Source organism: Setaria italica, chromosome V (assembly GCF_000263155.2).
Source record: "Setaria italica strain Yugu1 chromosome V, Setaria_italica_v2.0, whole genome shotgun sequence".
Classification (NCBI taxonomy): Eukaryota; Viridiplantae; Streptophyta; class Magnoliopsida; order Poales; family Poaceae; genus Setaria; species Setaria italica.
The window spans coordinates 3567148-3583153 of NC_028454.1; the positions used below are offsets into that span (position 1 = coordinate 3567148).

A 16006-nucleotide genomic window follows, 5' to 3' on the forward strand; every position below is an offset into this window, starting at 1 on the left:
GCAGTCACATGTACGTCCGCCGCCCCGATCCCCTGCCGCCGGACCCTTCCCCTGCTCGATCTACTCGTCGTCTGTACTGATCTGTTGCTTTTTGCCCCGATCTTTTTTGGTGGGTTTTTGCCCGGGAGATCAGGTTGTGTGGCGCGGGGGGAGCTCTGATCCGGATGGTGCAGCGCAGCGGGATTGCCCACGGCCATGATTGATCGCGAACGAGCAGGTCAGACATCTTCCAGCCCCAGATCTTGCTTTCTGACTACATTTCCAGTGTGGAAGGTCGCGCCTTCTGAGTTGTAGTGGCGAAAAGATGCGTTTTTTCGTGGGTTTTCGGTGGGAATTCTCTGCGAGGGAGGTCCGGCGAAGCTCCCACCGTAACTGAGTTCCACTGAGCGTTCGGATAACTCAGAACGCACAGTACATGGGTCCTATATGCTGCTTTAGTGCTGCCATTATGCTCGAAATTTCATTTTTTATGTAGAAAAGTGTAGTGACAGTTTGCTGTGCTGGCTTGTGTCCTAGTCTGGGAGTTGCTGATGCTTGTTTACTGAAGGTGGTATAACATGTGAGGAAATTCGCTCGATGTAGTGCTTCTTGGTTAATTTTGGTAGTTCTTAGTAAAACTGTAAACGGATATTTTTGGAGTATGGCATTGCTGCTCAGTGCTAGTGGGGATGTGTTGTGCTAAGAAAAGATGCACTGCTTCGGTTATGCTAGTATGTTTCTGTGGTTTATGGGAAGCAAACTTGTACATACTACACTTAATTATAGATTTCAAGCCACCACAGCATTTGATTTGACAACAGCATATGTAGTCATGGTGTACTGATGGTTAACTGAAAATCCAGTAAAAGCAGGACTTTTTGTTGAATTATTGTATATATGTGTATTATTTTGCTTAGATTAGCTGATATCATTATTTAATAAGTTTTTATGTTGCCGCAACTATGCTATTGCTGATCTTTTGGAGTTCCTTCATTATTTACTGTGAGGTTTAACACAAGAAGAGCTGTTTCCACATCATCGTATGCTCTTAAAACCCTGTCCTGGGTAGTCTTTTAATTTCAGAATGTTGGGAGTTCTTTAACTGGCATTGGATGTTTCGAATAAAGACCCTCTTATGTAGCTGAGCAACTATTAGCAATGGGAGAAGTCCTTTGTTAACTGCTACGCTATTCAGCTTTTGATGTGTTAACTTGACATGTGCAATGCGTGCAGTTTGTTAAAAGTTATACTATGCTAAAAAAACATTAGTGTACCTTGACCACAGAGTGGTCTGAAATGCAGTTGCTGATGGTCTAATGATGGTCCAATGAGGCTAACTAGTTAAAGTATTGAGGATCCAGAATAGTGAAACACAAAATATGCGCAGAATGTAATTCCAAATAAAATTTCAATAGTTAGTGTCCCTTGTATAGCTTGCTTTTCTAATTCTTTCTGTTATCCATTGTATATACCTGCCTTGTTATATTTAAAAAAAATCATGAGGAACTCCACCTCAGTTGTTCATAAACAAACATGCCTACACAAAAGAAGGGAAAAAAACTTTGGAGTATGGATCAAAAAGAAGGGCGGACTTGGCGCAATGGTAGAGACTCTCCACTTGCGGCCTGGAGGCCGTGGGTTTGAACTAGTCTCTTTGCAGAATTTAAAAAGAATTTTGCGATGGTGAAGCTGTCTAGGAATTCCCTTCTCCAGAACCCACCTTGTGTGGGAGCTTTCAGCACTGGATACGCCCCTTTTGTGGATCAAAGAAAAACATCAAGACACTAGCAAGCAGTTCATCAGCATTAGCCCATATTTTTGAAACGTGTCGCTCATTAAGTTGAGCTCTTCACGTCTACCTGTGGGCATCTTTCTTACAAAAGTACTGGTAGCAGTTCTGTTTCAGAATTACCAGAATCATTTTTCATTCCAGATGTTATAGGAGGGAGACAAAACATATTTAGCCTGATAAATCGAAAATCCTACAATATCCCGTGATCCAAATGAGCCCACTTAATGATTGTACTTGTAAACTTAACAGGCTGTTTGCAACATCTGGGAAACTTCTGTATGCTTCAGGAAATGCAAAAAGATCTGAATCACAGCAGATGTCTTTTGCTGACAAAGATAGAACTATAGCTAACATATTAGAGTTCAAAGTACTTGGTGACATCACCCATATGAACACAGCATACTCATGAACATGACTGAAGCTTTGCTAAATATTAGCCACCCTAATTTGTGGACCAATAGTTGCTACTGTTGAGCATCAAATGTTCAGGTTTCTGTCAAGATACCTCTTGCTTTGTCAGTCATATGTTGCTTTGGCCTTGGTGTACTTAAGACGCCTTCCTATTCTTGGTATCCTGTTCTTTGGCCAAGTCTTTAAATATCAGGATGGAATGCCATGTCTTGAGTAGATGCATATTATATGTTCTAACTGCATGGATGGTTTTACTTTGCGACCATGATAGTACTATTTTGTCATTTTCTTATATAGTTTCTTTGATGCAGAGGAAATGCAAGTTAATAATGAGGCACCACTAGGGTGCCTCAAGCCAAATATTGAGCAGAGAGGTGGAATTGAAGGGTTTCCTGAGAACAATGAAAAACGGAATGATGTGGTTGCTGTGGAAAAAGTCTGGGAGGCATCTCCTATTCCAACCCAAGTCCTTAGCAGACCCTTCTATCGACAAGAATTTTATGCTTGGCCATATATTTATTCGGATTACCAAATGGTGCGTCAGCCACTACCTTATGGCTTTGACAGCCAATTTTATCAAGTAAATAGGGATCATGGCTTTCCTATTGAGAACAGAGTTCAGTATCTTCCATTCAAGATGCTCCCCCAAGGTCACCCCCATGATGCACAACTTCAGGAATTTCAATATTTTGTGGTTATTGACTTTGAAGCAACCTGTGACAAGGTGAACAATCCATTTCCACAAGAGATCATTGAGTTTCCATCTGTCTTGGTTAACAGTGCAACTGGGAAACTGGAAGAATGCTTTCAAACATATGTTCGGCCGACATATCATCAATTTTTGACTGACTTCTGCAAGGAGCTTACTGGTATACAACAGATTCAGGTCAGTGGATACTCCAATGTAGTAATAATTATTAGGTCATTGATACGAAATAAGTTGAGCATGAGGTGGCAAGGAGTCAATCAATTTTTATGCTAGTGCCAATTATATAAGATACAAACACAAATTATCGAGCTTAGTACATTTTAATAATTTTAAGTTAAGTTTTCAAATGCAGATCCACCAGTGTCTGTTGTAACCAGATTCCATAAGGTAACATTTATATTGATATTCTAAATGATGACTGAGACAAAGACTTGTTCATGACCCATAGTTTGTATGTACATGATGCCAATGGTGGAGCCATGAATTGAGAAAACAGGGGCCAAATAAAGTGACAGAAAAAAGAGGTTTGATGAATGGGGCCTTCTAATGCAATACAACAACCCTTTCTCTCTGATCATTATTGGCTAGTTCCACCATTATCCAACATAGGTCTCTTATAAGTTACCTATACTAGCATATCTTGTTCCATGTTTGCGCTTGATCTCATTGGTAGCTTTCTTGTACCTGTTTGATAGAAAACTTTTGTTCTTGCTGATACTGTTTTGAAAATTTTACTGAATCACTTCTTTTTGGTTGTTCTCAACCTGGTAGTTAGTAAATGACCAAATTTCATCTGAACATTTTGCTATTCCATTCCAGATGACAAAATAATCTACAACTTTTGACTGGCCTATTTTGGCTCAGATTTGGGAAAGAAGACTTGCAAACTCCTTTGAGTGGCATGAGAATGAAATAAAATTATTGCTAGTATTTCAGATGTAACTGGGGCCACTAAATCTTTTTTATTTAAAATGATATTTTACCCAACCTTGTTAAACATATTAATGGTCAAACTCTAGAATGTTTGATGGCACGTGCTTAAGATGTCAAATAAAAAGAATTAACTGTACTCAATAGAGTTGTAGACTTAAAACAGTAAGTCACTAGGTGCATTATAGCTTTTGTGTCCAGTCGTAGTGTCTGCTATGGTTATCACTAAGCCTGGAAGTTCCTGATGCTTCAAAGCAGTAGCACACCATTGATTAGGGACACTTTGGAACTTATGATTTTTGGAGGAATTTCATAGGGCAGAGTTCATATAGGAAAAGTTTCATATGATGCCCTCTTTGGTAGTAATGGTGTCAAAAATTACTAGAGATCTTGATAGATGCAATGATATTGGGGCTTGCCCTTGGTGTGGAACAGTACCTTAAGAGGGTGGAAGGTTGTTGGACCTTTTTCTAACTTCCATGCTTTCAATATACCACTCCATGTTAAAAAAAAATACGGCTCCCACCTCTAATACCTCTATGGGTTGTGCTACTGTGTGTGCTTCAGCTCAATATACACGCTTCTAGGTTCTGACACTGAGTGTTTGGTTGTTTACAAGGTTACAAAAGGTGCTAGGCGCTATCTAGGCGGTGACCCTCCGCCTAGAGCCTAGGCGCGCCTAGGCGGGATTAGGCGTTTTCTAGGCGGTGCCATACATGTATATATACTCTATAAGAAAAAAGAAAAACAGGACACTATTGGGCTTATAATTGGAAAAAAGGCCCATCAAAGCAGCCCAGCCCAAGCCCAAGTTGGACATCCCCATCCTATGTTATCCCCACCCCGTGCCTCCACCTTATCCCGACTCCTGATTGCGCCGCCGCCACCCGACGCCCCTGCCCCGCCTCCCTAGTCCACCCCCTCCCGACGCCCCTGCCTCCACCTCCCCTAGCACCGTTCGACATCGCCTCCCTCGCCCGCCCAACATCCTCTCCACCCCCACCGCAGCTCGCCTGCCCAGCATCCGCCCGGCGTTCTCTCCTCTCCTGCCACCACCCAACATTGCCATCTCCTCCACGACCGACACCGCAGGCCGGCGTCCCCACCTACGCCGTGGCCTGATGTCCCAGCCCACCTATGGCGTCGCCTACCCCCTAGGCGAGGCGGTACCCCTCCGCCTAGTGACTATGCACGCCTAGGCGAGCGCGGAACGAAGCCTTTTCAAACACTGGTTGTTTACATATCGATGCCATTTGATATTATGACCTGTTAGTACATCCAAGGAATAAGGAGAGAACCAATGGGATGTTATGATCATGAATTCAGACACGCTCTCCATTTCTTGTCAGTGATTGATGGGCATATCAAGATAGCAACTAAGTACTTTGTGAATGTGTTTACTATAACATATGGGCATCCTCTGCCTAGAGATTGATCCAGAGAAAAACTGTATGGAACTCTTCCTTCTTGAAAGAAAACCTAGCACATTAGATTTGATGACAACGTAGCATTGTTCCTTGGCTAGCATGTCAAGGTTAGCAGATGATATGTTCTTCTTGACTAATCAGTTGAATTGTTTTAGTTATTCGATGAGTTTTAATATCTTTATGTCTTTTTTGTCGTTGTTGTTTCTAATGGGAATGTTGGTATTGGAGCTCTGAAGTTCAATATTTGTTAGTAAATCCATTGGACAAGTCATAAAATACCATTTGTTTTGTGCGCGCCTTATTTTTATCTCACTGTTACATTTAAACTATAAACAAGATTATATGTGAAACCACGGTTCTGTGGTAGTCGTATGTGTCAATTTCGAAAACTGGTGTTTTCATATGAGTATGATCCAAAATTTTATGATGATTTCATGTATTTGGTTGGTAATATAGTTCTCCATCATGTGTAGGTGGACAGAGGTGTGCCTCTAGGTGAAGCCTTACTCATGCATGATAAGTGGCTAGAGGACAAGGGCATTAAGAACACAAACTTTGCTATTGTTACCTGGTCTAACTGGGACTGCCGTACAATGCTGGAGTCAGAATGCAGATTTAAGAGAATCAGGAAGCCCCCTTATTTTAACAGGTAACATATCTTCTATATGCAGGGCTATTAACTTCTAAGTTATTCAACTCTATTAATTTGCATTGATTGCTCTTCGGTTTTTAGTTCTGGATCATGTGCAATGCCTAATGTGATGTGTACATAAATTTAAGGTTTAGGTTAATGTAGGATATGATAATGACCGTACCATACAGCTGTCATGTTTTCTTTCTGAAGATTTGCATATTGCATAAATTACCATCCTGAACTTGAATTAAACTTTGGTGAGTTCAGTTCCCATCCCTAACTTTAAATTGGGGCTTTAGCCACCTACACTTTTCAAAGCATTGCATATGTATATTTTTTTAGAACAAATGTTTGCTGCCAAGGGCCAAAAGTGCGGTATATCTGTAACTGCATCTATAATATAGGCAAACGACCATTTCATTGCCATGAAAAATCCCTGCTTGACCCACCTGAAAATTTTTTAGTTCAATTTACTCCCCTGAACTATTTTAATTTGTCCAATCTACCGCCTAATGAGATTTTTTTTTGTTTCTCCATGCACAAGTTGTGTTTTAAGTTAAATTCTGTCAAGTGATAGAGGATATGATATCCTATGCTGGAATAAGAATATTTATATTTAATTTGAATCCAATTTTGTATCTCCAAGAGTTAATTTTGTATTAGATGGTAAGCTGTGAAAATAATCGTAAAACAAATCTTGATATACTTTTAACACAAGTTGTAATGTCCTTGTGTTCGAGAAAAATAATGCCCTCTTGTACGTGGAGAGAGAAGCAAATGTCATTAGGTGGTAACTGAAATAAATTGGTCAAGTAAATTGCTGAAATTTTGTTCAGGGGGGTTAAATGAACAACATGGATTTTGGGGGGTAGTAGAATGGACATCAAGCTATAATATAAACATTCCTTTTAGCAAATTTCTAAAATTTGATGAAATTAATGATTTTTGTGCATGATGATTGGTGTTAGTTTGCAAACAACTGGCAAATTGCCAAAGTACAAGAAAATTAGAAATTTTCTCCAGATTTACTTCATTGGTATTCATATCTTTTGACTCCTTTTGGTGCTGTTCTGTCCCGTGAGTTCTATGTGTGTTATGTTTCATTCACATGAGAGAAGCATAACATTTGGATGCTAAAATATTAAAATGCACTGTGGGAACTAGGGCCCTGGGTAGTAATGGTGAACGATTCCGATTTCATATCCTCCTTATCTGTTCATGTTGTATGTCATAAAACTGAAGGTGAATTGCTCTGCTCATTTTCCACATTGACAAGCTTGTATATAGATAAATACCCTGATAGCAGATTGCTTGCATCCATTTTCCAAAGAAACATGTGCATGATCGCGCCCTACCCTCTGAAATATACATTTTTGAATTTCTGATATGCATGACTCACTGAAAACTTCAATTTGAACAAGCCAACAAGGTACAACTTTTGTGAAGTATATGCATTTCGGTTGCACCCAACACCTGCAAGACAAATGTGTGTAAGGCATCACTAGTGTACATTTCTCTAGGTTGATCTTAAGATGATGATGTGGCATATTGCAAAGTTCTGTAGTTGTATGTGGCCTAAAGAGGTCTTCAGGTAGAACCTACTTAATAAAACAGCACTAACCACCTCAACCTTCCCTCCTTCACAGGTTATTTTATTTTCTCATGCTCTTTCTGTCTTTCATCTTTCACTGCACAGAGCAGTCATTGCATGTAATATTTTAATCCTTAAAACCAGGCTGTAAGCTAGAGGACCACCTCTGGCCTTTTTCTAGCTATTTCCAATCGTGTAATGTAAACTAGTTGCATTTAGCTCCCCACATCTTTAGTGTGTTTGCAAACTCATGCCCTTGTATTTGGCAGGAAGTGTCGGCTGTAAAGTCAAAATCAAAACCCAAGTTGGTTGATGTATAACCTACTCGAGAAAGCCACGGCCACCAAAACTGCACTTAGCGCTACAGATTTGTCATGGTTTCTGTAACCTTGAAGCTCATCCTGCACCCTCCCAACACTATTCCACTAACCCAACAAATCAACTGCCTTCTGGGCTGTCTGAGGCCCCAAGGTGTGTGTTTGCAACGGGAGTAGAGATGTGGGTGCTAAATGGAACTATTTAGCTTGCATGGAGGTTCATTTGCAATTGATACTGATTTACAGGGTGGTTTGTGCAAATTCATCTTTTGTAAGTACTATTTGTGACATTTCCGCACATCATTCCATATGTCCAATTAATTTTTTTAAGCCTTGTGGTGTGGTGTCAAGGCCAATTGTTTTTTTTTAAAGTGTCAAGGCCAATTGTTTCCTGTAGAACTTTATTTGGAGAAGGCAACTTGATTGTTGTTCTGATTTTGAAGTATTTTGCCTATTTTTTATCAGGTGGATCAACTTGAAGGTACCATTCCATGAAGTGTATGGTGATGTTCGCTGCAACTTAAAGGAGGCAGTCCAGTTGGCTGGCCTTACATGGGAGGGTCGTGCTCACTGTGGGCTTGACGACGCCCGCAACACTGCTCGCCTCCTGGCACTTATGATGCACCGGGGCTTCAAGTTCTCTATAACCAACTCGCTTGTGTGGCAACCGCAACCTGCCCCACAGTCAACAACCTGCCAGCTATCCCCTGACCGCTCTCCAGACCCCGTCCAACCACAGCATAAGCCGAATGAGATGCTGGGATCTCCTGTGCAGGTTAATCCATATGCTGCCTCTGCAGGGAAAGACAGAGCAATGTACTGCTACTGCGGAGTGCTGAGCAGGTGGAGCGTTGTGCGCAAGCCAGGACCCATGCAGGGACGTTTCTTCTATGGATGCGGCAACTGGACCGCCACGAGGCGGGCGATATGCCCATACTTTGCATGGGCGTCGTAAAGGAATAATATGATGACGTCCAAGCAGATCTCAAGGGCAAAGGACCTGGTGCTTTAACTAAGGGAGGCGCTATGTTGCGGTGGCCTGCTGCTCCTCCGCTGCGCCTCCCGATCCGTATATATTATGATATAACTTTGCTCATAAGACAATGGAAGTTCACTAGGTAGTGTCTAACCTGTCATGCTGACTTCTGTTGATACAAGAGAATGGGGCTCAGATGCTGCTTAGGTGTGATTTATCCATGAATAATCTAAGTTTGTGGACACTGTTTTTAACTTAATGGAACTCTTGTAGGTGTGGCTTGTGCAACTTGAACTTGAAAGCTTGGTTTGCAGATGTTGAGTGGTAAACAGCTTGAACATTTACTAAGGCCTACTATGTACTCATGCAACAGAAAGAATTATCATACCACGTATCAGAACTTTTTGAAGGGTTATTTTATTAGTTTGTACCATCTGTCATCTTTTTCGATAGTTTAAGCTAGGTGGAAATTCACCCCGAGTGAAAAGCTCTAGAATGAATTGCCATGAAGATCGCATGAGCGCGTGCAGCTGAGAAGGTGCAAACGGATGGTATAACAGTGATCCCATTGTCGAAGGCCACACAACACAATTGCACAAACTCAAAAGAATGATACAATACAGAAACGAATACATACAAAACGGTATTGGTAGCAATGATGAGAGATCGATTACGTCAGAGCATTGTACTCACTTCAATGCAGTGAAACAACCATATACCTTGTTAGATATTACTGTCAGAGCATTGTGCTCTTGCTATTCTTCCCACTAAGGGAGTCAACAAAAACCAACCGATCAAACATCAACCTGCATTCTATTGATCCTCTGCAAATTAGGGGCATACAGATATGTAAAATGGTGACCAAAAGCGAGCAATTTTTACAGCAGTTGTTAATAATACATCATGAACCATGAACCAATGCACTTAACTATATGGCTAAGCTACATGAACATCCCCATCCATTTGGATTATAGTATGTGCAGATATTTCCGAATCAAGTCTGTTGCAGTCCTGTCAAAACCCTCCTGATAAGATCCCCATCGAACACCGAACTGTGAAAAGTACTCCAGTCAAATCACATGCTCTTGCTATTCCTTCGGCCGAGCAAGCCAGAGAGAGCTCAGGGCACGGAGCCGTGAAGAGTAATCACTTATCACAAGAAGCGCTCGAGCTGCCTGCCTGGTGGTCAGGATCCTTTGCATCTGCTGTAGGGTCTGCAGCCGCAGGTTGTCAGCCTTGATACAGCAAAGAAAGAAGTTGTAAGCTGCAGCATTTAGCATATGGTCTACAGTAATTCACAGTCAACCCTTTATCTAAGCCAAAGATACATTCCAAAAGGAGAGTGAATACCTGGCGAAGGAAATTCTCAAGCGTTCCAAGCTTTCCCATGGCCATGGCCATTTGACCCATGTAGTTTGCCACATTTCCTGTTGATCCAGAAGACGAAAGAGACCCAGCCAAGGTTTCTGCCAATGACTGCTGAAGGGCTTCCATTCCTTGTGAAAGAGCATCCTCAGCCTGTTGTGAAGACTGCTGGAGGTTGCCTATCCCTGACAGCTGCTGCTCAGTGAGAGGTTCAAGCTGTGTCGAAAGCAGCTGCATTTTGTGTATTATCAGTAACTCAACAAGAAGACCACCAGCGCTTGAGAAGGAAGGCACTAACACACTGTCCAATGACCAAAAAGCAAAGAATGCAAAAACAAAGAAAAGAAAAGAAACAACACATGATTCTGCATTCTCCAAATTAATAAGACAGACACATTATTTCATTTGATGAGCAAGGCCTTATAATGGACTCCTTGAATTAATAAGTACTTCACTACTCCAGGAGGGCCCAAACAATCACAAGCACATTGTAAGGCTAGTACGTTACACACCTTTAGGACCTCAGATGGTCGGAAACCTCCTAGCCACAGGAAACACCTCTCTGCCGGTGTCTTCCACATGCCTGATAATACATGAAAAACATCTGCCTTGGCTGCATTTCCTTTGAGCCTGAAAATCTCATCATAGTGTGACATGATCTTATCAACAACACTGCGGAGATCACTATCACTTGCATGAGCAGTAACACCAGCCCTTAGTTCACTTATTTGCCGATTATGCTCTTCCAACCACCTTGCGTACTCCATATCAAAGGCCAATGCCCCTGAAAGAAAAGGCAGTTTTTTCCCATAAAAAAACATGGAACTACTACTTGGATATCCTTTGCTAATGAACAAACAAGCAGTATCCATGGGTAGTAATTGTTACCATTTCCACTCATGGAGTGTGACTGATCAACTGAGCTAGATATAAAAATGCCCTGTGAGAGAGAATTTCTTAAGCAACTTCAATGAAGACAATACGATACAGGGCTGTCTAAAGTGGCATCCAATAGGAGTAAACCTGCTGACGAGCTCGTTGCAATTCTTGCTCTAGTTGGGTAAGTTTCAGCCTGCTATTCTCCAACTGTTGGACATATGCCTATAGATATAGCAAAATTACCAATCAATACCACAGCAAAGTCCATTGGCAACCTACATCAGAAATTTGAAAGGGGTCTTGCCACACTTGCTTCAGTGGTCCTCCTATAGAAAAGAAAAATCTAAAAACAATTCCAAGGTAGCTACTAACCACAAGGGTAACTCAGTATTTTTTTTAGATAAAAGAAGGGGTAACTCAGTAGTCAGTACTGACTTATATCAATTAGTTTCGCTCGATGGGGCACACTGTAGAACTTTGATTTAACAAGCATATTCAGCATTTGATGGAATTTAAAGGGACCGTGATCTAAGGCTACTGGCACAGCTGCTGAACATATCGTATTGAATTACGACTCCTACTGTGCAAGCCCAGGAGTTAGGCAAGATCTTCACAAACAGAATATGTTCATTATCGGATGGGAGTAGACATAAGAGATATTATGGACGACAGACTAATTGTACTACGGCGACAAACTGTTCTACGTCAAGTTACCAATCATGCTGTAAGATTCACAAATTTCTTATACAAAAAACCACTAAAGCAAACCCCCAGTGGAGAAAAACAGCTTTGACAACTGAAAACAAAACATGATAGGGTCGAACTTTCCCCCAGAAAAATTATATTAACACTGATAGCAACTTACGACTTCCTTTTTTCCTGGGTTTCGAGATACCTCATGATCAAAACATTTATATAAACAATACCAGGATATGCAATATACCATGTATATAATGATGCCAGTAACAAGTCAAAAAGAAAAGAAAACCTGGATCCGGATACGAAGTCTATAAAATAAAAACATAAAAGCACTGCATTAAGTACAAAGACTAAAAACTAATATTCACACACCTTCTTCCTCAATCGACTCTTCCTTGCAGCTTCGCGATTTTGAGCAAGACGACGCAGTGTCTACACAATAAATTATAAGAAAAATGCTTCTTGCAACAGCAGCAATATGAATTAAAAGCAAGAATGCTAATTCAAGACACGAACCTTTTGATCTTCATGTTTGTCCTTGGATCTGTCACTGGAGTCGGAAGCCGCAACAAGAGCGCCTGGGCCTGGCTCAAGCTGCAGATGAGAGTATAACTATCAAGCTCCCATCATTCATCCATTCCTATCTTCAAAAAAGAAACAGATTTGCCTCTTTCGGTGGTAATGAAATGAAAGTTTTTTTTTTCATACTTTTTTTCAAAGCACAGGTACTTTTTTTTTTACTTCAACTTGGACTCTTGAAAAAAAAAACTTTCAATTTGGTAATCTAGTTTCTCATAACCCTTTAGCATGGCAATGTTGATTAATCCTGCCACTGTCTCTTGAAAGAAAAGTTGAAGGCACAAGCAGACCTACAGTATGTGTTAGAGCAAAAGCACATATGCAATCAGCTTAGAATAATTTGTTTTTTTAAAAAAAAGAATAAATGTGATACTAAAAAAGATCAAAGAGTTCAAGGGTCCAGATCAAGAAAATTATATTGTTTACTGATCAAATTTAACAACTGCATGGAACTCTGCCAGCTATATGCAAACCCAATTGTTCATGTTGTTTCAAAACCCCGTAGTTTTGTGGACAATTATGTGACTTGTCCATGGACTACACTATGGGAATATTAAGTGCCAAGGTTTTATTCTAGAAATTTTGTGAGGTAATCTCAGCATTCCTCAAGAGTCCTGAACTCCTGATGGGATCTACATGAATAGTCTAATGTACCCAGTGTTGCAAGAGCAATTCTGCGACACAAGGATTTTTAAATCAGAAATTAGAACATAATTAGTTGTTTGTAGCATATGCCAACTATATGCTAAACATTTCAGTACACAGTTTTTCTCCCATCTTCACAAATAATTCAATGAACAGCAAGCTACATAACTTTCTTATAAGAAAACCTCTAGGCCCATAGTATGTTCGGTCCACCTTGTTTGTTCAACTTTTACTGCCGCTCTTGCTCTTGTTTAGTTGCAATAGGTGACTTCACATAACTACATGGAAACACTGATACATATATGGTTTCAAGATGAAAGTTAAATTTGGCACCATATTGTTCACATTAATAACAATTGACACAATAGTTTAGAAATGTAATTCGGTCATTCTCCACTCCATCACATGAAGCCACACAATAAGTGTTTGCGTTGAATACCCCGGATCAAGATCAAACAGACTTACCCCATGGTTGTCATCTGTATCATCTGTTGATGTTTCTGTTCGAGGGCTGACATCTGCCATCGAAGAATACCCTCAGTTCTCAAAATGTGACCTTCACAGACAAAATCAGATTGTTACAGCCTGCTTGCTAAAAGATGAAACATGTAGAGACATAATACCAATATTAACATCTAAAGTTGAGGTAGCTTGGATGCTACTAGACATGATTAGTCCACCTATTCAGTTTGACATACACATACCCATTAGGAAAATGGGTACACACAATAAATAATTTAATGAGCTGGTTAAGTACAACTTCAACAAACAAGAACTAGATGAATAAAGCTCCAAATACAGGGTCGTGAATTTCAAGAAAAGTAGTCAGTTGATATGCATATTCATGAGTCCTCCAAAGGCTCCAGGAACTAATTTGTGGATTTAGGTGCTTGCTGCCAAGAAATGAATGAATAACTTAATTGTGAACCAATGCACTTGGTTTCTATAGATAAAATTTTGACTGGAGATGAGTGCAAACCAAAACCAAGAGAATCATGCCTCTACTACTAAGTCTTAACCCCTTCCAAACATACAGACGGTTCGATTTATTAATTCCACAAAGGAACAAATCAACCATGGGTAGTACAAAAACTGCAGGGTGCAGGATTGAATTTTGCAGAATATCAATAACATCAAACGAATACTTAGCATACAGAAAAATCCAGATAGGACCCACAAGCACGATGTTCTGACACCCACAAAGATCACTAGATCGTTTACCATCAAATTCAGACAACCTATCAGTTGAGCAATCATATGCTCTAATGCTCTCCCAAACTAGTAAAGGATCAGAGCCAGATTGACGCAAGAACTGAACACAATTAACATTGAGCCTACAGTACCCACAGCGAGAAATACACGCTACCACAGCATACGACTCCGCACGGTGAATCCATGGTCCAAAAGGGAAACAAGATGGGTGGCCCCTGACCACCTACCCCGAGCCTAGCCTATTGATTATACTGGCGGAGCTTGGTTCAGGCCAGCTTGGGGGCATGGACCTTCCTTCCAAATTAAAAAACCCCACCACAAATCGCTGTTCGTTGCAACTTATACACTGACCAGGCAGAGAGGTCCGGCTGTTGCCGGTTCGGATTTGGAGCACGAGTTGCTAGATTGGCATTCCACCTCGGTCCTTACCGAGCTGATTACGATCGAAAGGGAGCAGCTTTAACTTGCCTCGGAGCTGCCGGGGGGCAGCCGCCGCCGCCGCCGCTAGCTGACTCCCCCAAGCTGCCGCCGCCGCCTCTCGTCGGGGAGGAGGAGCGGGAAGAGGTAGAGAGCGAGGGGGGCGGCCGGCACGGAGGTGGGCGTTCGGGGGGCGGTGGGCGGCTCCCCGGAAATGGAACGGAACAAACCCTAGATTTTTGGTTTCCTCTTTTAACTCCGCCGTTTTGCCGAGGAGGAAGGAAACGGGAAGGCGAAGAGAGCGGTGAGCTGTGGGCTGCGGCCGCCCGCCCGGTACGCTGACCGCGGGTGTACGGACCCCTCACTCTCACTCGGCACTCACAGCGCACTACAGAGCAGAGCAACCGGGCGAGCTGCAGGGGTGGCTGTGCCGGCTGCCGGCTGGGACCAGGTATCGAACCCCGCCCCGGTTGCACGAGCACATTTGATTTTATTCTTGGGTCGTTTCTTTCGAAAGTTTTGTTCATCCATTCTTTGGGAATTTACCACCACTCACGAGATTTGGATTAGTTTAATTTGATATCACCGAAAGCTTAGGATTTTTAGTACTTTAGTATGGGCTGTCCGTAGGCCTGTCACTTATATTGAATCAATAATTCACCGAGCGAGGGGGGGATTTTACATGTGTAACTCACATGTCCTTAGACCTTTCACCCCCATGTGAGCACATGCAACCAATTTTTTTCAAATCTAAAAAAGTTATAATTCTTAAATCGGTATCAAACTTAAATTCCGATTGCACATTTACGTTTCTTTTAACAATACCTTTAAAATAAGATCCCACTTGCATATGTTTCGACAATAATCTTTTAAGAGACATAAACTGCTTATATAGAACAGAAAAATGTTGAACCCAATTAGTTAAAATGCTTAATTGATTTGCCTAAGTATTAAGCATGCATGAAATATCCGCCTATCCTAACACACTTGTGTTGCCCTCTTTTCTGATGACACCGTACAATCTATCTTCGTAATATCACCATGAATATCCACTTAACTCAACTAAGCAATTTTTTTTAAAGTTATAGGCAACTTTTATAAAAAATCGTAAACAAGTTAGAATACACTAAAAATATTTTCTCACATAAGAAAAATATCAATAAAATATAATGATCTGCGATCTAGTTTTGAAGCTCTTGTTGAAAGAAACACAATGGTGCAATCAAATTTTGATTTGGATGCTCGGTTTTAAAACTATGAATTTTTTATTTTTCAAAATCCATGCATGCGTTGTAATTATGGATCCATTCTTTTATCCTTTCGCATGGAGGCGGTATGCTCGGTCTAAATTACAACCGACTGTAAGTTAGCCGGGTCCCTTTAGATTGTTCCGTCTGTGCCACTTAAAACAAAACGGTGTAAATCAAAAGCATCTACTCCTAAC

General features: G+C 41.1%; 2 protein-coding genes across 6 annotated transcripts; one reads left to right on the top strand and one right to left on the bottom strand.

Moving 5' to 3' along the window:
• Positions 1-9186, top strand: LOC101770171. 2 transcript variants are annotated; one of them, XM_022826789.1, is made up of 5 exons: positions 1-10; positions 134-217; positions 2494-3068; positions 5722-5897; positions 8256-9186. In XM_022826789.1, the coding sequence occupies exons 2-5, from the start codon at positions 196-198 to the stop codon at positions 8743-8745; spliced, it is 1263 nt and encodes a 420-aa protein (XP_022682524.1). In that variant the 5' UTR covers positions 1-10; positions 134-195; the 3' UTR covers positions 8746-9186. The 2 variants fall into 2 exon arrangements, with proteins under 2 accessions (XP_022682524.1, XP_004967671.1); XM_004967614.4 differs by lacking the exon at positions 1-10 and having other exon boundaries at positions 64-217.
• A 278-nt stretch (positions 9187-9464) lies between these two features.
• LOC101770845 (transcription factor TGA2.3) lies at positions 9465-14959 on the bottom strand. Of its 4 annotated transcripts, none has more exons than XM_012846506.3 (9): positions 14614-14944; positions 13399-13489; positions 12226-12303; positions 12082-12141; positions 11155-11232; positions 11020-11071; positions 10644-10915; positions 10117-10362; positions 9465-10001 (listed from the first exon to the last, which is right to left on the bottom strand). In XM_012846506.3, the coding sequence occupies exons 2-9, from the start codon at positions 13456-13458 to the stop codon at positions 9855-9857; spliced, it is 993 nt and encodes a 330-aa protein (XP_012701960.1). In that variant the 5' UTR covers positions 13459-13489; positions 14614-14944; the 3' UTR covers positions 9465-9854. The 4 variants fall into 4 exon arrangements, with proteins under 4 accessions (XP_012701960.1, XP_012701961.1, XP_012701959.1 ...); XM_012846507.3 differs by having other exon boundaries at positions 14575-14944; XM_012846505.3 differs by having other exon boundaries at positions 14497-14944.
• Between the last annotated feature and the right edge of the window lie 1047 nt (positions 14960-16006).

Excerpts from the sequence above, each read along its gene's own strand:
- LOC101770845 (XM_012846506.3), bottom strand. The coding sequence starts at position 13,458 with ATGGCAGATGTCAGCCCTCGAACAGAAACATCAACAGATGATACAGAT. Across the intron at positions 11,072-11,154 it reads TGCAACGAGCTCGTCAGCAG|GGCATTTTTATATCTAGCTC; the intron begins GTTTACTCCTAT and ends TCTCTCTCACAG. Across the intron at positions 10,916-11,019 it reads ACACTCCATGAGTGGAAATG|GGGCATTGGCCTTTGATATG; the intron begins GTAACAATTACT and ends CTTTTCTTTCAG.
- LOC101770171 (XM_022826789.1), top strand. The coding sequence starts at position 196 with ATGATTGATCGCGAACGAGCAG. Across the intron at positions 218-2,493 it reads GATTGATCGCGAACGAGCAG|AGGAAATGCAAGTTAATAAT; the intron begins GTCAGACATCTT and ends TCTTTGATGCAG. Across the intron at positions 3,069-5,721 it reads CTGGTATACAACAGATTCAG|GTGGACAGAGGTGTGCCTCT; the intron begins GTCAGTGGATAC and ends CATCATGTGTAG.